The sequence below is a fragment of the Pinus tabuliformis genome, chromosome Q (assembly GCF_031772625.1).
Source record: "Pinus tabuliformis cultivar Carrire ecotype Pingquan chromosome Q, CPIR1, whole genome shotgun sequence".
Taxonomy (NCBI): domain Eukaryota; kingdom Viridiplantae; phylum Streptophyta; class Pinopsida; order Pinales; family Pinaceae; genus Pinus; species Pinus tabuliformis.
Window position 1 is genome coordinate 892,495,782 of NC_142296.1, and position 23,881 is coordinate 892,519,662.

The 23,881-nt window shown below is 41.0% G+C and overlaps 1 protein-coding gene across 1 annotated transcript in view; it reads left to right on the forward strand.

Annotated features, from left to right (window-relative positions):
- LOC149222349 (uncharacterized) overlaps positions 1–23,881 on the forward strand; it is a 128,557-nt gene that overhangs the window by 100,891 nt on the left and 3,785 nt on the right. The window contains 1 exon segment of the mRNA XM_089387573.1: positions 23,720–23,848. Within this exon segment, the coding sequence (XP_089243699.1) occupies positions 23,720–23,848 (129 nt within the window).

A 23,881-nucleotide genomic window follows, 5' to 3' on the forward strand; every position in this document is an offset into this window, starting at 1 on the left:
ATAAAAAATATTTTTAATGAATTCCTAAGTCTAAACTTAGGAAAATTAAAATATTAATGTGTATTAATATAATATGGGTGAGAAAGTTCTAAGTGGCAAGGATCAAGCCAATTCTCATCTTAGCCATTGATTAGGGACTTAATCTCGGTCGTTGAATCGTCAACATGAAAAGTATAAGAGGAGGCTTGAGGGTCAGTTGGAGACACACCAAGAGAGATCAAGAATTTGATTTTCTGGGGCGAGGTTTGCTGAGGAAATCGAGTTAGTGATCAGAGTTGCAGTGAGGGGCAGTTCAATAATCAATTTTCATCTGAGGTTGAAGAATACATAGTAGAGAGGCAATGCAGTGCCGGAGAGACAACACAAGCCCTAGGAGGGCTGACGCAAAGGACGTAGAGGGTCGTAGAGGCTGATGCAAAAGTCATAGAGGGCTTCAGAGGCAGCGTTGGAAGATTCTGTGGGACAGACTGGGAGCAGATCAATAGATTCTGAGTCGGAAAAGGGTGACGCATCTCCTAAAGGAGTGACGTAGTTCCAAAGCAGTGCTTGGAGCAGCTTTCGCTGTCCAGCATAGGGAACAGCCGGAGTCACTGTGGGGTTTGAACATTCGGTTGTTGATTTGCCGGAATATCTATCTCCGGATAGAGGTACTACTACAAAAAATATTCTCTGTTGGGTGAGCCATTTCTAGCACCCTAGTTGTATTCACGAAATCTACTTAATAATACAAACCCTCTATATGCTACACCGGTTTTCCCGAATTGGGTTTTTCCGGGGACGATTGTCCAAAAATAATGGTGTCCCTTGTGTTATGGTTTCTATTTATTTCAGTGCATGATCTGTATATCTGTGAAGGCTGCAATAGTGTTTACTTTGATGTTTATGCAATTAAATAACTTGTTAATGTAAAGAACAAGTAGGAGACTGTAAACCAGTAAATTGTAGTAGGGGTTTCTAATGTGTTAGATTCAGGAATTTTCAAAGATAATAATTACATATAGGAGCCAAATAGTGGTTGCCCAAGAGTCTCTACCTACATAAGCAAGGAGATCTAGCATATCCACTGTTACGAATATAAATAATATAAAATATAAATGAATATATGGAAAACATAATTATAGCTAATTAATTGATTAGTTAATGAAGAGGCGTGTTCTAAGGGACATGACCAATCATTGAAGGGGTACCGGCCTAGGTATATGAGCGGGCCCTCGTTGTAACATTCATCTTATTAATAAAATATTACTTACAATGCATTGTGTATTTTTGACATTTTAAAGCACAACAATAAGTTTTGTCACTTCAGTGGTATCAGAGCCATTCAAGCCTTTGGACGTTATCTACTGCCAAATATGCCATTAAACTTAGGTCCTAAAATCATGGAATTAAGTGAATATCATAAATCTAAACTGTTAATGAAATTGGAGAAGCATTACAACAAATAAGAAAATCACTTGCAGAATCATTAAAGGCTTTCAAAACACCGGAATCAACACTTGCAATGGAAGTTGACATTGACATGAAAGAAACTGATAGTGAAGAATGTTCTAACATGGAAAATGATGTTGAACATGTTGAATTAGGATCTCTTCAAGCTGACATAAATAACATTGATAATCAAAGTGGGTATATGACAACGGAAATTAAAATCAAGAAGAAAATGAATCTACAGAAGTTATTGATGAAGAATCACTACATTCCACAAAAGATCACAAAACGGTTATGTCAATTACAAATTATGATAATGATGATGATTTGTTGCTAGATGTGGATTTGCTCACTACAAGTTCAGGACTCGATGAAGAGGCATCCCTGGATGTAGATATGAAACCTCCTCCACTGGTTAGTTCAAGTGGGTATGCACACCCCTGTCTAGGAAGCAAAACTAATCAAACTAAGAGTAGTGTTAATGCCAAATCATTAGAAGGATCCTTGGTTTGCTCAACAAAACACATCCAGCAAAATCCTAACAACATTGGTGAAGAACTCAAGGACAATAATACAAATATTGCAAGAAAAAGCCTTGGAGAATATGAAGAGAATATTATAGACATTGCGAGAAAAAGTGTATTTCAAGGGTTGGGAGAAGTTGATCACAATAATATAGACGTTGCAAGAATAAGTATATTTAAAAGGCTAGGAAATTTTAATAAGTGGAATAAGAATTTTGATGGAGAAATCTGTTAAATTTGGCAACTAGGGCCAAACTCCACCTTGGATAGCTCATATGATGGAGATGATATTTTTGTTGGATTCCTCTTTCTAAGAAGTGTAGGGTTGATCGAAAGATCATCTCATTCTGACAAGTATAAATGGAATTATGAATTTATTTCTTCTATGGACAAATTGTCAAGGTCGGCCAACAATCTAATGTAGGCTCAGAAGCCCAAAATTCACGTCTCTTCACCCTCAATGTTGCATATAAATAGAAGGAGCATCTATCTCATTTGGACATTCATCATCTCACACATATCTCTCTCTCTCCTCATCTGATTGGATCGTATGAATTGCAGAGCAGCCTTCTTCTCCTCCACACGTGTGAAAGTTTGACTGGGGTTTTCTGATTTTTGCTTCGACTAGGGTGCAGTAGGTTTGACCAGCGTTGACTGGGAAACGTTTGACTGCGATTTTTGTGGGATTATCTCTGTTTGGGCAGGCCACATGCTTTGGCACAGAATTGAGATTTTCTGTGTTGTTTGACCAACGTTGACCAAGTTTGACCGATTTCTTCAAGATTGTTTTCGGCTGATTTGGACTGTGTTTGGAGGCCAAATTGACTGGGTTTGACTGAGCTGATTTGGAGGAATAATTCTGTTGTTTTGACCAGCGTTGACTTTCTGGTTAGGGCATTCTGTTCACTGCAGTTTGACTAGACAGATTTGACTGTATTTGGGCAAGTGAATTTTGTATATTGTACTTTCTCTCTCTGCTGAACTTTTGAAGAATACTAAGAAGACTTGATCAAAGGGTTTCCCCACATTGGGGTTTTTCCATAGCATCTGCCAAATATTGTGTTCTCTTGTCTTGTCTTCTGTTTTTTATTTATGTTTTATCTGCATTTACTATCATTTACTATCATGTTAATGTGATTGCCAATCTGGAAATTGATATTGGGCTATTAATAAAAATTAAAATAAATTGCTCTTAAGCATAGAACATACCATTGTTATCTAAAATTAACAAAATCCTAGTTATAAAAAAAAAATCCAAAGCTTACCTCTCCAACTTCACAGTATGGAGACAATAGAATCACAAGTGACACTGATTTTACTACATCCAAAAGATCGAAGGTCGAATATATGTGAGAATTTCCTGCAACTCTGGTTATACGTTCGTGCCCAACAAATGCTATTGGAAGGCCAGGCATTATCAGCAAGGTATTCGAAACTCCCAGAAATACCATAAACAAAGCAAAAAGAATTTATGTGTCCAATAGATTAGGGGAACAGATTGATCCACAAACAAAAGGATTAAACAGAATTGTTGCCGGTGAAGGAACTCACACACCACAGAACTTGGACACCAAGAGTGTTTTTGCGTCAAATATCCATTACGGGGAAACCAGTCAAGCATTAACAATGCATTTCATGCCATGTGGAGAAGTGATCTCCGTTCAATTTCTAAATAATATTTCGACTGGTCATCCAACCAGGAATACGGTTGTTGAATTTGCTTCCCAAGAAGCAACATACAGAGCCCTGAGTATGGATGGATGAGCGTTTACGTACAGAAGATTACAGGTTGTTCCAAAATATCTGGCTCAAACAACCACAGCACGAGAGCATATTCAATCTTTTCACAATTTGCAACTAATAAGAGATTAATCAACAACAGAGTTGGATATAGTCGAAGATATTGTGAGAATGGTGGAACGTATCCTTGGTGGTTGCAAATTCTTCCACTCATCGCACTTGCAATTTGGTTTTAATATTACTACGTTACTTTGTCGAGAAGAAAGCAACATTAGTACAATTACAAGGAAGAAAGTTGTTAGAGTTGTTGGTGATTTTTCTTCAAGCGATTTTGTCAACCGAGTGAGTGTTGTATGACCCGTCAAAATTAATGAGTTGTTGAACGGACATGACCATCCATTAGGTATCATTGGAGATAAAACGTAAATAAACAATATAAAGTCCTTTATAAAATCTTTATAACACGATTTATTAATTATAAGTTAAATTAATGAGTTGTTGAACGGACATGACCATCCATTAGGTATCATTGGAGATAAAACGTAAATAAACAATATAAAGTCCTTTATAAAATCTTTATAACACGATTTATTAATTATAAGTTGCTTTATTATAGTTTTATAAAGTTCTTAGCAAAAACAAAAAAAATATTAATTAATTTATATATGTAATAAATTAAATTAAATTAAATAATATATATAAAATTGTAAAAAAATAAAAATTAAATTATAAAAAAAACGATAAAAAGTGGGGAAAAGTTCAATAATACCGCTTACCGATGTCGAAATGATGTGGGCAAATAAAGAAATTGTCAACAAGCAAAGAATTGTCATGCGATTAAGCTTTGAGGACAAAGCTTTTTGAAGAGGGGCAATGTTACAAATATGAATTATATAAAATATAAATGAATATATAAAAAACATAATTATAGTTAATTAATTGATTAATTAATGAAGAGGCATGTTTTAAAGGACATGACCAGCAATTGAAGGGGTACAGGCCTAGGTATATAAGTGGGCCCTCATTGTAACGTTGTCATGTTCCCAGTTTTATTCTTCCTCGTAGTACAACCAGGGTGGATTTTTAAGGCAGGGGATGGCCAGATCCGTGGAGCAGGTTATGTCTTCAGGGGTCTCGATGGAGCTTTGAGGAGTTCCTATGAGGTCCAACGACATTCGCTTAGTGTATTCCATGATCTGCACAATTTGCCTTTCATTCCAGCGCATTCCGACAACTTCCAGAAAATTGAGTTATTAGTGGGCTTGTCTCAATTAATTATGCTTAAGATGGCATTCTGGGAGGAATACGTGGCAGAACACCTTAGCGTAATAGCTTGTTGGAACCGGAACGAGAAGATCTACATGATGGGATGGTTAGATGAGAGTTTCAGTGACATGGGGAGACATGATGGCCAATTTTCCATTTTCCCACATTAAAAGAATATTTTAATTGAAATAAAAAAGGGAAAAGTGCTCCATGATTAAAATAATAATAAAATAGAAGGTTCTAGAGGAGTCCATCAAATCTATAAAAGAGGAGGAGGAGACCATTGGAGGACATCTTGGTTTTGATATTGTTTCTTGTATGTGAGGTTGAGAACATGGTTCTCTACTCCATTGGTGGCCCCAGGACAAAAAACCTCAGGTGATTTAGAGAGATTAGGCGAGCACCCATCTCTTCCCTTGGTGAATCCATTCAGGGTTCATAGGTTGCAGTGTATTGTTTTTCTATTTCAGTTTGGAGACCAGAGGGTCATTCCCAACTATTTTATTGACATCTATCTATCTATAATAAACTTGGATTTTAGTTGCTGCATTTCTCATTGTTTCTCATATTGTGATATTTTATTGAGATTTAGTGAAATTTATAGATTTATGGTTTTGATTTTACATGGAAATCTTCTGGAAAATGCATGATAGTTTCATATGAAGTGCCTGTTTCAAAATTAATTAATTTGGGACACTACAGTGGTATCAGAGCCTTGGTCTTGGCTCAGCCTGCCGATTTTCAGTTTTCAATTGCAACAATTATTGTCAGAGGGTTTGCGAGAGAAGTCAAAACCTAGTTTCTGCTATAGAATGAAGTTTTTTTAAAAGGGCTCGACAAATTATTGAATGAGTGGAAAAATCTTTTGCAAAATTTTTGCAGGCATAATAGATCCGACAAATTGGCTCGTATTATATGTACGCAGTTGCATTTTTCAGATGAATCGTTGCCGCATTACCTGATTAGCCCAAAGTTTATTAGAAAGGGACGAAATATTTTTGAGGGTCCTAGCGTATTATTTGAAGTAAGCCGTGAGCAAATATCCAAAGCAGAAGTCTAAAATTTATGAAGGTCATTGATGGTAAAGGACATGGTTTAATTTTTATTTGCCGTCAACATTTGAAAAGGAGCCAAAATTATGTTAAATTTTTATGAACTGTGTCACATTAGTTTATTTTGGGCAAGATTACTCCAGAGAAAGTCTTCACTGGGAAGACGCTTGAAGTCAGTCATTTCAAGGTATTTGGGAGTTTAGCATATTGTTGCATACCCGAAGAAAAGAGGAAGAAGTTGGATGAGACTGCAGAAAAGGGGTATCTAGTGGGATATAGCGAGAACGCTAAGGCATACAGAATCTATCTTCCAGGGAGCAGGAAGGTAGTAGTACGACGAGATGTAAAGTTCATGGAGGACAAAGCTTTCAGAAGATCTCGTGAAATGCCTTCCGAGGAGCAATCAAAAGAGGATTCGTTGGACATGCCTCTTCAACCAACGAAGGTGAAGAATTCTTCCTCAGGTCAAGAAGATTCTCAGGATGAGGAGGAGCGAACAAAAGTACCTACTGGCAGAGGAAGAACTAGCAGAGAACTTTTTCAGATTCTGCGTGATGCAGAGAACTTCATTGGTGAGCCAAGGAACAGTAAGAGGGAGCGAAAACAGCCAGACAGGTATCAGGCGTTAGTAGCTCAAGATGGGGAGCCTGCCAGTTTCAATGAGGCAGCTCAGCATCAGGTCTGGCTAGATGCGATGGTGGAGGAGTATAACTCCATAATGGTGAACGATGTCTAGGAGGTGGTGTCAAGGCCTTAAGATAGATCTATGGTAGATTCAAGATGGATCTACAAGATCAAATATGCTATGAAGAACAGTGTTGAGAAATACAAGGCCAGGTTTGTGGCTAAGGGGTATATTCAAAAGGAAGGGATTGACTATGAGGAAACTTTCGCCCCAGTAACCAGGTGTACATCTATTAGGACCGTGATATCTCTTGCAGCTCAGATGGGATGGGAGATCCATCAGATGGATGTCAAGATGGCATTTAAGAACGGGGTAATAGAAGAAGAGATATACATTGAACAACCAGAGGGCTTTGAAACTCATGAGAAGAAGTCTCATATATGCAGACTAAAGAAAGCCTTGTATGGGCTGAAGCAGGCACCGAGAGCATGGTATGGTCGAATAGATGGCTACTTGCAGAAGATGGGGTTTGTCAAGAGTGACGCGGATCTGAATCTCTACTATCTGGTCGTAGAGAACGAGACACTTACCTTAGTATTATATGTGGATGATCTGTTTCTGACAGGATCATCCAGACTCATTGAGGACTGCAAGAAGAATCTAGCCACAGAGTTCGATATGAATGATTTGGGACGAATGCACTACTTCCTAGGGTTGGAAGTTTGGCAGCAGAAAGGAGAAATCTTCCTTGGGCAAGGGAGGTATGCTACAGAGATCCTAAAAAGGTTCAGGAAGGGAGACTGTAGACCTATGGCTATGCCAATGATCACCAACTGGAAGAAGATTGATGCATCAGAAGACAAGGATGTCAATCCCACACTATACCGACAGCTCATAGGGTCCCTGATGTATCTGGTCAATACCAGGCTAGATATTTGCTACACTGTCAACACCCTCAGTCAGTTCATGGTGGAACCAAAGAGGGCACACTGGGCAGCAGCCAAACACATTCTCAGGTATTTACAGGGAACAGTTGATTATGGGCTTTTATACACCAAAGGGAAGGATATCAAGTTGAGTGGATTTACTGATGTAGATTGGGCAAGAAGTTCAGTGGATCGAAAAAGTACCTTTGGGTATTGTTTCAACATTGGATTAGGAATGATCTCCTGGTGCAGTAGGAAACAGAAGTCTGTGGCTCTGAGCTCATCTGAGGCAGAATATATGGTAGCAAGAATAGCTTCGTGTGAGGCCATATGGCTTAGAAAACTGCTGGTGAACCTATTCAGAAGAAATAAGGAGGCAACCAGGGTCATGTGTGATAATCAGAGTTGCATCAAACTCTCTGAGAATCCAGTATTTCATGATAGGTCGAAGCATATTGATATCCGATGTCACTTTGTCAGAGACTGTCCAACAAGGAGCGGTACAATTGAGCTACACTCCTACAGGAGAAAAGTGGCAGATATCCTCACCAAGGCCCTTGGAAAGTCAAAATTTGACTACTTCAGGGAAAAGATGGGGATGGTAAAGAACCCCTTCAGAAGTAGTGTGTTAGCAGCACGAATGAAGAGGGAGTTGCAATGCAGATGCAGTGTTGAGAGAAAGGACCAACAACAACGCAGATGCAGAGGGAGTTGCAGTGCGGATGCAGTGTTGGGAGAAAGGACCAACAACAACACGGATGCAGAGGGAGTTTTCGTACAGATGCAGCAGTGGCAGTAGAAGAGCCATGGGCACTAGTACAGGATACAACAGTGCAGAGAATGTTAGGCAGGGAGGCTTAACATCAGCACAGGGACCGATGCCGGATGATCAGGGTCATACTCAGTGAAGAGTATTACTAGAGCATAGTCCTTGCTAAGAGGGAGTGTTGATTTGGGGTAGCATCGGATGTGCTCTAGCCACAAAATTTGGTGCAGAGGTTGGGGCACATGAGGTCTCCAATACCCAGAAAGGGTTTGGGCAGATTCTAAACAGTTCAGAAGATATTAAAATAATTAATATTTTTAATGGAGTCCCTAAGTCTAAACTTAGGGAAAATAAAATATTAATGTGTATTAATATGAAACTGTGTTAGAATGGTCCAAAAGACATGGATCAAATTAGATCTAATTTTAGCCGTTGATTAGGGACTTAATCTCGGCCGTTGATTTGTCAATGAGAAAAATATAAGAGGAGGCTTGAGAGTCACTTGGAGAATACACTGAGGGAGACCGGTCAGTTCAATTTCTAGAGCGGGGTTAGCTAAGAAATTGAACCAGTGGTTTGGAGAGAAGTCAAGAGGCAGCAAGTATGGAACAGAGAGATGGGAGATCAGTGCAGAGGCAGATGCAAGGCCAGAGGAAGCCACGCAGAGGCAGCAGAGACTACGCAGAGCCAGCAAGGCCTGCGTCATACATGCAGAGGCTGCAGGAGTGACGCTGAAGGCCAAAGAGGCTGCACAGAGCCTCAGTAGGCTCAGAGGATTTCAGGCTAATGCAGAGGGTTTCACGCTGTCGCAGAGGTTAATAAGGCCTACGCTGGGTTCAGAAGAAGTGCTGGAAAATTTGTCTATCTGTGGGTAAGCCAGTTTGGCAACCAGTTGTACTAGAAAATTGCTGAATAATAAAATCCTCCCTTGCTGCACCGATTTTCCCACATTGGGTTTTTCTGGGGACATTAGTCCAAAATAACTGTATCAATGTGTTGATTCTTGTGCATATGTTTATTTCTGTATTACAGTGTGATATTTGTAGCAGTGTTTATTTTAATGTTTGTTGAAGTAATTTCATGAATAACTTATGGTGAAATAAGTAGGAAAAGTAAATTAGTTGTTGCAATGATAGAATTTTCACTCTCTCACTTAGGATGAAGTGAATAATGAGAGGGGAGAGGGTTTATTTATTCCCCTCCCTCCCCTTCCCTATCTCCCTTTTTCCCTCCCCTTCCCTCCCTATCCACGTTGTCGTCACCTCTCTCTCGACCGCGTGGGCGTCACTCTCCGTCGATTGAGAGCAATTTTTGCAACCGAGGCGCAGTCAGTAGCGATCTCTCCTCGGTTGGAAAAATCGCTCTCGGAGCGATGGGAGCGGTGCTCCCTCCATCGCTCCCAAAAAAACTAGGGAGCAAATCGGATTGGGAGCAGGATCGAGGGGGTGGGGCGCTCCCCCGCAACCCTGCCCTTAACTGAAGAAAAACGCACTAACTCAGAAAATACAGTGAACTTTGATTAAATTTTAGTAGGGATGAGTTTAAACTGAATTGGAGGTCAAACTTATGACAATAGACATATCAGAATAATCCTCAGAAATCTGGGCAGAAATTTCCGTAGCTTACCCTCTTGAAAGGGCATTGTGAAGCATGCATCGTGATAGCAGAATTTTTCTGGAACTGATCTTCTTTATCGACCAGAGAAATCAACTTTTTCTTGGTATATTATCCACTGCCAGAACAAATTCAAATTGTTGTAGCAGAGGTCAAGTGACAGAGCCATGTGAGCATCACTGCCAAGGGTCAGTCTTGTAGCCTTTAGAGACATATTTTTTTTTATGCATGTGGTTCACTGCATCCATTTATTGAAGTTAAAGTTGTGGAAAAGCACCTACAACAATTTTCCATAAAATAGTTTGTCAAGACTCAAGACACCTCACTGAGAAATTCAACAAACTAAGGAAAACAATGGCCTCATTATCACAAACATTCTTGTTATCATTGGACTAAACCATGGAGGAAATACTAATCAAATTGAGAAGATTAACCACAGAAATTGGTTCCTTGAACCACCATGCGTCATTAGACCATAAAACAAAACTGAACAACAGACCTTTGTCAAAAAGGATCTATGCCATTCTTCCAAAAGAACCGCCAAGAGATGTGCAGAAGGGACAGGAAATAGGACACAAAATCTTTTCACTTGGGACAGATTTGAAGCACATGAGGATCGCATGGAAGATTCTCTTCAAACTTGATGAACTAGATGCCCTCCTTTCCAAAGTGAGCCAGCTAGAAGGAAAGAAATTAATTTGGGCTCTAAGACCAGTATGCTTGCTCTCATACAACTCAAGTTCTTGGAGGAATGTTGTGAAGGGGTTAGACTTCCAGTTGCATCTTGCCTCAGTCACATCATGAGACTGAGTTTACCTATACCTCATTTCAATGATGAAGTTATGAGGAGAGTTTTGAAGTTGATAGTAGAGACTATTCAAGACTTGGACAACAATGCAGGTACTACATTTGGGAAGAAGCTTGAGATTTTAGGAGTTATGGTCATGACTAGGACTCATGAAGTCATGTTTGATCTTGAGTGCGATAATCTTATCTTGCAGATGTTCCAATGCTTCTTCAGCATTAGGAAACATCATTCCGACATAGTCATAGCACCATGCAGACCATCTTGTCATCATGTATGAGAGGTTGTGATGCCATTTGTCGAGAGTTATAGTCTCGATTGTTGTCTATTTGGAGGAGAGAGCAGTTGGTCCCACCTGCTGCTTATAAGCTAGTCGAAAGGTGGGTTGAGCAGAATATCGAGTTGTTCGGGAGACAGTTGACCATGGAGGAGCAGCTCAGATTTTGGGGCTTATGCAGTAGGAATGAGATGAGGAGGAAGGGACTTTGCTTTATCTGCAAGGGACCTTGGGGACCTGACCACTCATGCTTGAGTGACACTGAGGAGATGACAACAATAGAGCGAGGAGATATTCTTTATGTCTATTAGGATGAGTACTCTTCCTTGGGCAAGTCCATGGGTTCATACGATGGTACCTCCAAGGAGCACGAGCAGACATATGGAGATGATGACAGTAGCCCAGATATGCATCCATGTGTGGCAGAGGAGTATGATGAGCAGTTGATTGTTCCCATGAGGGAAGGAGATCCAGGAGCAGATGAACGGTGGGTGATTCAGCATAGAGAGCGCATAGAGGAGCATGAGACAGTTGATATGCACAGTGTGCGGAATGGACCATTTTTAGATAATCAACTAGTGGCTCATGTCGAGCCCATGGTGGAGGATGAGCAGACACCTGTGGGGCCAGTCATTGGAGTGGAGCAGATAGATGTGCAGGCAGCCTCTAGGGAGGTAGTATTTGTAGACATCTATCCTCAAGAGGTGTTGGAGGTTGACGGGGTAGTTTTTGCAGGAGGCTAATAGGTGACAAGAGTTGGAGATGGTGGTACATCCATCCTTGGGTCTACTCTTTGATGAGGTGCAAACAGATATAGTGGCAGCTCGCAAAGTTGAAACATATTCAGGCAGCAACCCTCTCTAGGAGTTCATAGACAAGGCTTGCAGCACAATTTGCCCACTTTTTCCCATTAGAGGGAGAGAGGCAGGATTTCTTGGACATGTTTTGATTGTCTAGGTGGAGCATCAGGAGTTGAGCATGGATCAGTATCAACATAGCAAATGTATTCCTTGCACAAGAATCCATGCATTGGATTGGCGAGAGATCATGAGCTCGTACCCTACTGATGGAGTATCGTTTTCAATCAGAGGCATTTGGTTGCAAGAGCCCTTAGAGGTGAGGGATGTTACACGCTTCAGTTGGCAGCAGGATGTAGGTTGGCCACTCATCAATATCTCAGCACAACATCAGCATGATGAGATTGACCTTGGTTTATGCCGAGAGTTGGATTGGAGAGAAGTGATGAGCTAGTACGCAGTTGGTGGGGCAGTATTCATAGTTGGAGCTATAGCTCAGCAGGAGCCATGGAGCATTGATGCTCCTTATCGGTGGCATTGGGATCCAGGTGGATCTACTAGTAACAGGTTGAGTCAAAGACGAACATGGGATATAGGTATTGGAGGATCCAATCATGTTTCAATAGCTTGGAGGCGTGACGTGGGCCAGCGGTTCGTATGGGATCCAAGCATTGGGTCTCAGTTGTGTTGGGCCACCAAATTGGTCCCCATTTTTATTCTTCCTCGTAGTACAACCAAGGTGGATTTCCAAGGCATGGGATGCCCAGATCCGTGGAGCAGGTTATGTCATCAAGGGTCCCGATGGAGTTTTGAGGAGTTCGATGAGATGCAACAACATTCGCTTAGTATATTCCATCATCCGCAAAGTTTGTCTTTTGTTCGGTGCATTCCGACAACTTTCAGAAAACTGAGTTATTAGTGGGCTTGACTCAATTAATTACGCTTAAGGTGGCATTCCGGGAGGAATATGTGGCAAAACACCTTAGTGTAATAGCTCGTTGGAACCAAAGTGAGAAGATCTATATGATGGAATGGTTAGATGAGATTTTCTATGACCTGGGGAGACATGATGGCCAATTTACCATTTTCCCATATTAAAAAGAATATTTTAATTGAAATAAAAGAGGGAAAAGTGCTATTAACTTTTCTTTTAATTGGGAGAAGAGAGAGAGGAAAGGGTCGGGTTTGCAATGAAGCTAGGGTTTCAACGATAGAGAGGCTGCGTCCTGCCTGCTCTGGTGGAGGTTTTGGAGAGAGGACTAGTCGCGGAGAGAAGGAGTTCGCGTGCGCCGATTAGAGCCGGAACCCCTCTGCCATTTGTTGAAGAGAGAGAGCAGAAAACAGCGGAACTGAAGGAGAAATGGAAGAAAGTGCGAGGAGGGGAGAGATCCCCTCCTACAAGAATATAACAAAGGGGGAATCAAGTAAGGAAAGGACTCGGACGGGATCGAAGGCAAACGACGGGGAAAACCCTGTAAAAGGGACCAGTTGGCAAATGAGACTAAGCGGAAAATGCCATCCAAGGGCATCCAAAAAACCCAGGTTTGTGATTCCAAATAATAAACTCGAAGAATACAGAAGTTATATGAAAGATTATGCTTTAATATGCAAGTTTGTAGGGTTTTGGCCGACTGAGAGAGACTTATCCAAGTGGATACAACAGAGATGGAAACCGAAAGGCCATGTAGAATTAAAACTGGGAGCCAAGGGGTTTTTTACAGTCATCTTCTCAAATGTAGAGGATAAAGAAATAATTTTCGAAGGCGGCCCCTATTTCATGAATAATGCGGGCCTGTTCATCCGACATTGGGAAGACTGTTACAACCCAGACGCAGAGAAAATGTTAGCAGCACCAGTCTGGATCAGACTCTTTGGGCTTCCAATGGAATTCTGGGATCCGGAGATCTTAGAAGGAATAGGCAATGCAATAGGACCATTTGTGAAAGTCACAGAATCCACTAAAAGAGGGAGGTACACGTCTTATGCCAGGATTTGCGTGTATATGAATATAACCGAACCCCTCCCAGAATTTATCGAACTGGAGTACCACGACGAGGTATGGCAACAACTAGTGGACTATGAACACATTCCATTCCGATGCAGAAGATGCCACGAATATGGCCATCTCTACAGACAATGCCCTCTAAATAGAACATAGGAACCAATAGACAGGAAGGAAAAGGCGATCCCCACACCGGAGGACTCAGGCAGGGAAGAAGAGGGTTTTCAAGAAGTACAAAACAAAAGAAAGGCAAGGAAAAATATACCTCAGAGACAAGAAACCAGCAAAAATAGCCCCCTGGAGACGGAAAATAAGTTCAAAGCCCTACAGGAAGAAGAAATAGAGATGGCAAATGAGGAAAGCGAGGAGGAACCAATGGAAATATTAAAGGAAACGGAAAAAAAGGAAACAGGACAAGGAGAAGAAGCACAAGGAGGACTAGAAGAGAAGGGAGAACAAACAGATGAACAAATCCAAATGGAGGTAGACTCTCAGAAAGAGAAAGGAGGGGAAGAAGAGCGCATAATGAGAAAATTGCTACAGGAATGGAGATATCTGGATGAAAGGTTTATCCCAGAGGAACAGAAACAAGTATACAAAGAAGCTCTTCAAAGATATAAAGAAAAAGCGGGGATAGATGCAGCAAATAAACTGGATCAGACAGGAAAGCAAGGGACTCAAAACTCCGGATTGGGCAGCTCTGGCAAAGTAGGGAAAAAAAGAGGACGACGTTCACTAAGCGAAACAATTCAAGAAGTGGGAGAAACGCTGGTGAATTCAGGAAGGGTAATACCTCTGTCAGAGGTATTCCATCAAACCTCAAAACTATTTAAATGATAATTACAAGTTGGAACATTAGAGGTCTTAACAGTAGGGGTAAACAAAGACATTTGAGAGATAGATTGAAAAAAGACAAGCCAAGCATAATGATAGTCTAGGAAACAAAGATTAGCATGAAAAAAATGGAAGAAATAATTAGCAGATGGAAAATCCGGTATGAAATTATGGGGCAGGATGCGGCAGGCAGTGCCGGGGGACTGGCAATCTTATGGAACCCAGAGGAAATACAATTCAGGAATTGGATTAGTTTTCCACGAATCCTTTCAGGTATGTTTAATTTGATAGGGTCTTCTGAGTGGGTTGCTTTATCTGGAGTGTATGGTCCACACTCTCCCAATGAACGCAAAGGCTTTTTGCAGAATATAAAATCAATTCGAAGACTTTATCCTGAAATGCCTTGGATAATCGGTGAGGATTTCAATATGATTGTGTCTTTAACAGAGAAGAGAGGAGGATTAAAAAGAACAGACCAGGATATGGAAGCTTTTAGAGACATGATAACGGAGCAGCGAATGGTGGATATTCAAACCATAAATGGTATATACACATGGAATAACCGTAGAGGAGGAACAAACCAAATAGCTTCTAGACTGGACAGATTCCTAGTTTCAGAACAAATCATGATGAAAGATGTCTACATAGAGGCAATGATTCTTCCTGCAATAGGTTCGGATCATTGGCCAATAAAGCTAGAAATCGACCTCAAACAGAGTCCCAAAAGAAGATCATTCAGGTTTGAAGCCTTCTGGCTCAGGAACCAACAGTTTATGCCTAAAGTTGAAGAATGGTGGACCACGAGCAGTCAAAGTGGGAGAAGCAAAATGCAAACTTTTCAGTTAAAATTGAAAGAACTTAAGGGGAAAATAAAAAAATGGAACAAAGAAGAATTCGGGGACATATTCAAAGATCAACAAAGATTAGAGCAAAAAATGAATGAATTACAACAACTGAATATAACAGAGAGCAGAAATGAAGAGAGAAGTAGAGAAGAAGGAATGGTAATAAGCCAACTTGAGGAAAGAAGAAAACAGGAAGAGATCTTATGGAAACAAAAGTCACGTGTCCAGTGGCTTAGAGAAGGAGAAAGGAATACGAAGTTCTTCCATCAGGCCATGATCCAGCACAGGCAGAGAAATAGGATCTTCTCAATTAAAAACAGGGGAGGCCAGCGCATAACTCAGCATGAAGAATTGGAGCAGGAACTGGTAGGACATTTCAAAGGTATTCTCACTGAACCTCAGAGGAATAGAGAGGAGGCCATAGGTAGGATAAGCAATGAAATTCCAAACTTGGTAACCAGAGACCAAAACTTAGCCTTGATGCGAGCAGCCACCTTGGAGGAAGTTGAGGAAATAGTAGAAGGCATGAAACGAAACAAAGCCCTAGGACCTGATGGATTTACGGCTGAATTCTACCAAGCAAGCTGGCAGTTCATAGGAAGGGAAATCCTAGAAGTTGTTGAGGAAGCGCGCAGACAGCAAAAGGTATGGCCGGGTCTCAACGCTACTTTTGTTTCTTTAATTCCTAAAACAGCTCATTCGGAAACTGCTGAGGGTTTTAGGCCAATTTCCCTTTGTAATGTCATCTATAAGATTATAGCCACCTTAATGGTCAAAAGGCTGAAGCCAATCCTCCCCAGCATAATATCCCCAGAACAAACCGGGTTCGTCGAAGGGAGGCAAATCCTAGATGGTTTAGTTGTTTCTCAAGAAGTAATACATTCATTGAAATAGAAAAAGGAACCAGGCATGATGATAAAATTGGATCTATCCAAAGCTTATGACCGCCTAAATTGGAGCTATCTAGAGTCAATCCTCCTGGCTTATGGTTTCTGTCACAGGTGGGTGAATTGGATACTCAGCATGATCTCCACGCCTAATTTTTCCATTCTAATGAATGGCTCTCCAACTATGACATTCAATGCTTCAAGAGGCCTGCGCCAAGGAGACCCCCTGTCACCTTTCTTGTTTATAATAGCGGCTGAGGGATTGGGTAGATATATCAAAAAAGAGCTCAGAGAGAGGAAATTAAAAGGGCTAAGGCTGTGGGGAAATAATATCCCTGTCACTCACCAGCAGTTCGTAGACGATATCATGATTTTTTGTAAGGTCTCCCTGAGAGAGGTCAAAAGGATTAAAGAGGTCTTAGACTTATTCATGGAAGCATCGGGTACTGAAATTAATAAGGATAAGTCAAACACCTTTATTTTCAACACACCTGAAATTGTCAAAGCCCATTTGACAAGAACCCTGGGGTTCAGAAAGGGAGAATTTCCAACAAAATACCTGGGAACTATGCTTGACGTAAGTCCGCTAAGGATTGCTAATTGGCAACCAATTATTGAGAAGCTCAAGAATCGTTTATCTAACTGGTCCTTTCAGACGTTGAACATAGCAGGCCGTCTAGTTCTTCTGAAATCAACTCTACAAGCAATCCCAATATACCCTCTATCAGTTATGGCAGTTCCGAAAGGAGTAAGTACCAAAATGATTGATATTTTCCGGAACTTCTTATGGGGAGGGCCAAAACAGCAGAAGAAGTGGGCCTTAATCTCTTGGAATAGTCTAACAAAACCAAAGGAGGCAGGGGGACTAGGAGTAAGAGATCCGCTTCTGCTGAACCAAGTCCTAGCGGCGAAACTATGGTGGCGCTGGATGAAGGGGGGTAAAGACTTATGGAAAGAGATATGGACGCAGAAATATTCAATGCCAACCACAGCTGAAGGAATTTTGAGAAAGGAAGAGATGCCAAAGGGATCTACGATATGGGATCTGGCATGCCAGAACAGAGACATTATAAATATGCATGCTTTTTGGGAGGTCAGAAATGGAAGGACAACAAAATTCTGGGAAGAAGCCTGGCAGCAGAGGGAAAGAATGGTGGATATTCAGGGGCTGCAAACCATCTACAGAGAAGCTAAGGCCAAAGGCTTAACCTATGTAAATGATTATTGGAAGGAAGGAGGCGAAAATGAGATGTGGAGGGAATGGAAAGACCCTGGAGCTTGGGACAATAATACTAGTGATGATCTTAAAACAAGGATAATAAAAGAGATGGATTCCAGAAGGATCAAAAAGAGAAATGGGCTGGATATTCTCAGATGGGGCGGATCTACAAAAGGCTCCTTCACGGTTAAGGAAGCATACCTCATAAAATCTAAACAAACGTTGGAAGAACAGACTCATGATTGGAAACAATTATGGAACAACAAATGGTGGCCAAAGGTCACAATGTTCACCTGGCTTGTGGGAAAAAGACGCATCCTGACATGGGATCAACTCCAGAAATGAGGGTTCCAAGGGCCACCAAGGTGCAGCTTATGTAAGAAAGACATAGAAACCCAGGAACATATCCTAAACTCTTGTCCAATAGCTCAGGAACAGTGGGAAAATATTAGCAGCCTCTTTGGAAAGATGAACCGTAATCCCCAAAATGTTGTCCAAACTATCTTCCAATGGGGAAGGGGACAATTTCAAAGTCCGGTTGTGAGAAGAGCCTGGAACCTGGCTGTAGGATTCAACATATGGACCATCTGGAAAGAGAGAAATCGAAGGATATTCCAAGACAAGATTATCTCTCCGGAGGAGCTATGGCAAAGAACGCAAAATCTAATAAGAGAAACAATCCTTTCGGATACCTGGAACCAGGAGGATTGGAATACTAATGTGGAAGAGGACCGAATTCTACGGAAGTTAAATATAGATCAAGCGATGGTCTATCCTCAGCAGCAAAAACCCCATAATATACAGAACCAAAGCCCAACTGTGTTTGTTCGCCCTCAGGGAGGCTTTATCAAACTTAATTTTGACGGAGCATCAAAAGGAAATCCAGGACTGGCGGGCTATGGTGGGATTTTCAGAGATAGTCAAGGCCAAACTAGGTGGATTTATGCTGACCGAGGAGGCATGATGAGTAATAATGAAGCAGAATTCATGGCTGCGTACCAAGGAATTAAGATTGCAATAAGAAATGGATACAGGAAACTAGAAATAGAAGGGGATTCAACTTTAGTTATTGAAACAATAAGAAAATTGAATGATGGGAAAGCATGGGAACAGGTGGCTAAAAGCTGGAGGACAGCGGGCCTCATCCAGGAATTAGCAGATTCAATGAAACATATTGAGTACAAGGTTATCCATCATGTTAGGAGAGAAGGCAATAGAGTTGCTGATTACTTGGCGAATTGGGGCTGCAATGAACTGAACGACAAAGTAGATAGCATATGGCCATCGCAGCTGGAAGGGACTTGTTGGGAGGAATTAAAGGCCATTACCAATCAGGACAATAATGACAAAGTATAGATATGATAAAGGATACAAGCAGACCCCGATCGGGGTGGAGAAAAGGACCCAGCGCAGAGTAATGATGGAGGGCAGAGAATGTCAGCACAAGCCTCACTCTTGGGCAATCATTTTAAAGGATGCAAGAAGAGATTACAGGGAAGAGAGGACCCCAAGACAAGGCACCAAGTTAATTATGGAAATAAGAGGGAAGGGAAACGGCGGCGAGCAGTTGATGGCGGGCAGACGAGGTGGCAATAGATCAAAGGGAGCAGATGAAGACATCGATGCTAATAAATTCAGGACTTGCAAGGTGGCGAAGGTGGTTGAGACCTGGTGTAAAATTCGTGGATCCTGTTTCCGAAAAGAGCAAGAGACTATGGCGGAGGGAGGTAGGCAGGTAAGAGCCGATAGTGAAGAGGCTGGCAGAAGGATGAGGAAGCCGGTTAAGCAAAGGACTTAGGAGGACGACAACACTCAGGGAATGGATAAATATCAGAGGGTTAAAGAGAGCGAGGAAAGGATTAGGAGGAAGGAACAGGAGGGAACGGAAGATGAAGGAATAAACAGAGAAGGTGAGATGAGGAAAGGGCAGGAAGAATGCAAGGGGAGAGGGAAGGTCGAGGTTGGCCAAGGAAGCCAGAGTAATACCCGTGATCACCATCCTAGAAGAGGCAAGGGCAGAGGTAGCAGGGGACGAGGAAGAACCAGGCAAGCTGTGAGCAATGACATCGAAACTTAGTTCACCAATCAGCGGAAAAGAGGGCGCCGAACTATGAAACAGATGGCCAGAGATGCTGAGCGCGCGTACAACAACGAAGCCAATGTGGAGATAAGAAGAATTATAGAGAATTTGGAAAAGAGCGTCCTGGAGGAGGCCTCTGACCCTGAGATGGAAGATTGGTGCTCTCTTATGCCGGACCCAGGTAACACCAGGGGTCGCCTCTCCCAGTATAAACAGGCTCTGCATATGTACTGGGTGATGAAGTGTCTGCTAGCCAAAGCAATGGAACAAATTGCGGAAGAAATGACGGAGATTGCGCAAGGGTACCCGAGCCTGAAAGAGGAAATGAAGAGTTTGCGTTCCGCGCTTCTGAAACAGGATAGACAACTTGAGGACATCAAAAGTATACTGAAGCTGATAACCAAGGCGCACTGCGAGGAAGAGGTGAAACTGGAGATCATGGATGATTGATACGCTTTGTTGTGTTTTCAATTTTAAATGTTAGGACCATTAGAATCAGTTTCTATACAGTTTATGGAATGTAACAGTCATTAAGGAGATAACTCTAGTTTGTTGGTAGGTTTTTAGTTAAGTTTTAAATTGGTTTGTGCATGTTCTCGGCTATTAAGTTGACAAATTCTGACTTTTGGAGGTCCTCCTACCCGGTTTCCCTTCGGGGCGGATGGAGGATTTCTGTGTATGTACATAGTTTTGCTGGTTGTAGTTAATAGAAAAGGACCTGCCATAGATTACAAAAAAAAAAGAGGGAAAAGTGCTCCATGATTAAAATAATAAAAAAAATAGAAGGTTCTAGAGAAGTCCATCAAATCTATAAAAGAGGAGGAGGAGACTATTGGAGGACATCTTGTTTTGATATTGTTTCGTATATGTGAGGTTGAGAACATGGTTCTCTACTCCATTGGTAGCCCCAGGACGAAAACCCTCGGGTGATTTAGAGAGATTGGGCGAGTACCCATCTCTTTCCTTGGTGAATCCATTCAGGGTTCATAGGTTGCAGTGTATTGGTTTTCTGTTTCAGTTTGGAGACCGGAGAATTATTCCCAGCTATTGCATTGACAATCATTTTTTAAATCTATACATAATAAAGCTTGATTTTGGTTGCTGCATTTCTCATTGTTTCTCATGTTGTGATCTTTTAATGAGATTTAGTGCAATTTATAGATTTATGGTTCTGATTTTACATGGCAATCTTCTGGAAAATACATGATAGTTTAATATGAAGTGCCTGTTTCATAATTAATTGATTTGGGACACTACAAACATTCAGCACTCTTGTGCATTCATCTTATTAATAAAAATATTACTTACAATACATTTTAAAGCACAACAACTTTAAGTTTTTTCGCTTCATCCACTTTGGCTCAGACGTGAAGAGTATTGAGCCCCCAACATCTTACCCAAAAATGGCAATCTTATCTGAAATAGGGATAGCCAGAACTGATCCAAATGCATAAACTTCTCCCTAGTTGATCATGAAATCTTTTCTGACAGCATCATTGGATCACATCCTGCATACTCCTACGTACATAGTAGATCATCCATTTGTCCTTAAACATGACACCTTTTCAGTGCAGAGGAAAGGCAAAGACAACATTGTACAATTCAACAATCCAGACCCAAAAATGCTTTGGCAGATGTAGCAGAGTTTGTGGGTCCAGAGGTGTTGCTTGCTGCATTTGTGATTGCGTTTGGTCCATTGTATCAACCTCAGTCTCTGATACATGTGGTTTTGGGTTCAATGGGTCAACCTTCCGTCTGGTACGTCTTCATTGCAGCTTTCTATTTTCCCTTGCTTCATTGAACTTCATGCTTCACACCAATGGTGGTCCCTTTAGTAAATAATGGTCATAATTAGAACTTAGACATATTAACTAGGACTTAGGTGTCTAATAAAGTCTTAATAGTAAAGTGATGTAATGATGGGTTATTTAATGTAGTAGTTAAATGGCTAGGTATTTGGGAGTTATGTAACATACTCCTCTTCTACTATGTAATGAGACATTGCATTACCTAATAAAACCAATCTTTTTTATTCTTATGTGTATTCATGTCCATACTTGTGTGTTTAAAACTCACACAACATCAACGCCATAGTGAGGAGAACCCCAGGAAGTGGGTGAAGGAGTTGAGGGATTGATGTGATCAGAGAAGGCATGAAGGAACTGCAACCTCACACTCACAATTTGGACAAATGAACCAAGGCAAACTGACCTGTGAGGCTAAATAGATGGAGTTTGAATAGCGTAGGAAATTAGGAATCCTAGATTTAAAAAAGGGTTGTCAGAGCATATCAAAACCCATGTATGTGTCTTGTGACACTTAGGTGAAGATTGTTAGAATGTGGGGATATTCTTGTTCTAGGGAATAAGGAGATATGCTGCTTGCATCAGTGAATGAAGTTTATGTGGGCATATGCCCATGCCTGTGAGGAGAATATGGATCGCGAGAGTTGCTGCAATCAAGTGATGACTTGCAAAGTTACCATCATCAGAGCTGTCGAGGATGATCAAAATCATTTTGTCATGTAGCAATCACAATGAATGCTGCTAGAGAAATGGAAGCTTCCATTGGCTATTCTGTGCATGCTGGCTGATGCAATCAGAATACACGGGAATTGAGTTCACGTGGACTTGACATTCATGTGATTGTGAATATCTGTCTCAATGAGCAAAGACAGTAATGCACTGGGCTGTAGTTGAAGCTAAGTTAGAGTTTTGGATTTTGCTGTAGGGACAGACCACCGTGAAGACGAGATTATGTGGTGATGCTCTCAGGAGATGCCATAATTTGTTAGTCAAATTGACAAAACCACCAATTTCGTGGGAAATCTTCAACAGAGACAGTATACTGGAGAGCTGACTTGTTTATTGGAGGTTATGGGGTTTAGGTAGTTTGGTTGAGCCAAGTTGATCTTAGCATCTTAGCCAGTGTTATTTTATTTAGTTATCCTGTAGCAGAGTGTATAGAGTTAGAGTCAGTCTTCGTAGTGAGTTTCATCCACATAATAATATAAACTTCATTCAATGGTAAGCTTGTATTTTCAGCAGTATCTTCTATTTTCACAGAATTAGAATTTGGAATTAAAGTGTAGTGCTGGCAAGAATCACATTTACATTTCTGGAGTGATAGGCAAATAGTGGCGCAATTGTGAAATAGAAATTCAGAGTTTGCTGAATCTTTATGGTAAGGCTTTCAATTGCTAAGTTGTATCAGAGAAGTGGGATCACTTTGGTGTATTTAAAACCCTTAAAAATGTCAAGTTTGTCCCTTCGTGTTCTGTTTCTGGGGTTGCCATGTCTCGTGTTGGACACTCATATTTCCGTGTCCTCCATGTCTTGTGTCATCGTGTCATGTGATTTAGGTAAATAGCCATTGTTCTGGCAAGAGTATTTTTTGCATAGATTCTTTTCTGTAGTTGATTTGTGAAGGATATTCTCTTGACATCCCCATTTTCAGTTATTATAAGTGTGAATTCAATGAAACTCATTGGACAAATATGAGAAATTTAGAGTACTGGCACTGTTTCTTGAATATTATGAATATGTGAGTCTCCGTTGAACCTAATAACATTGCATAGCTTTTTTTTCGTTATATATGAACAGTTTTTTGACAAGGTGCTTCCTGTTATCACTGTGGCAAACATGCCCTTCTTCAATCTGGGAGTATTACAATAGGTTGCAGCTGCCTTAAAACACTTTAGAATGATACATTTGGCTGAGAAGCCACAGGTGGGGGGTATCTATTCCACCCAATTCACTTAGGACTTGGGGCCAAGATGGTCCACAAGGTGAAAAATATCTTTAGGGGATTTGAACCTTGGTGAGGATATGAAATAATGAAACAACCTTGCTTTACCAACCACCCAAGATTTGATTGACAATAGCATTGCATGGTTACCTGTTTTTAGGACATCATGCTAATTATCCCTCCCTACCAAACTACTGTGTATGCAATAAATGCATTTCTCACTCGTAAAGAAATTATTTTTGGATTTGTACTAGAGGATAATCAACTAATGTTTTCTTCTTTCAGGTTCAATGGCAGGAAACTCGAACAGGACAAGTTTCAGGAATCTTGACAACACATAGAGTCATGATTGCCTCTGCAAATATTGAGATTTTAGCATGCAGTTCAACCTGATTTGATAAGGGTTTTCCTCCAATATCCTGAAGTGATTCCAAATTTACTATGTGA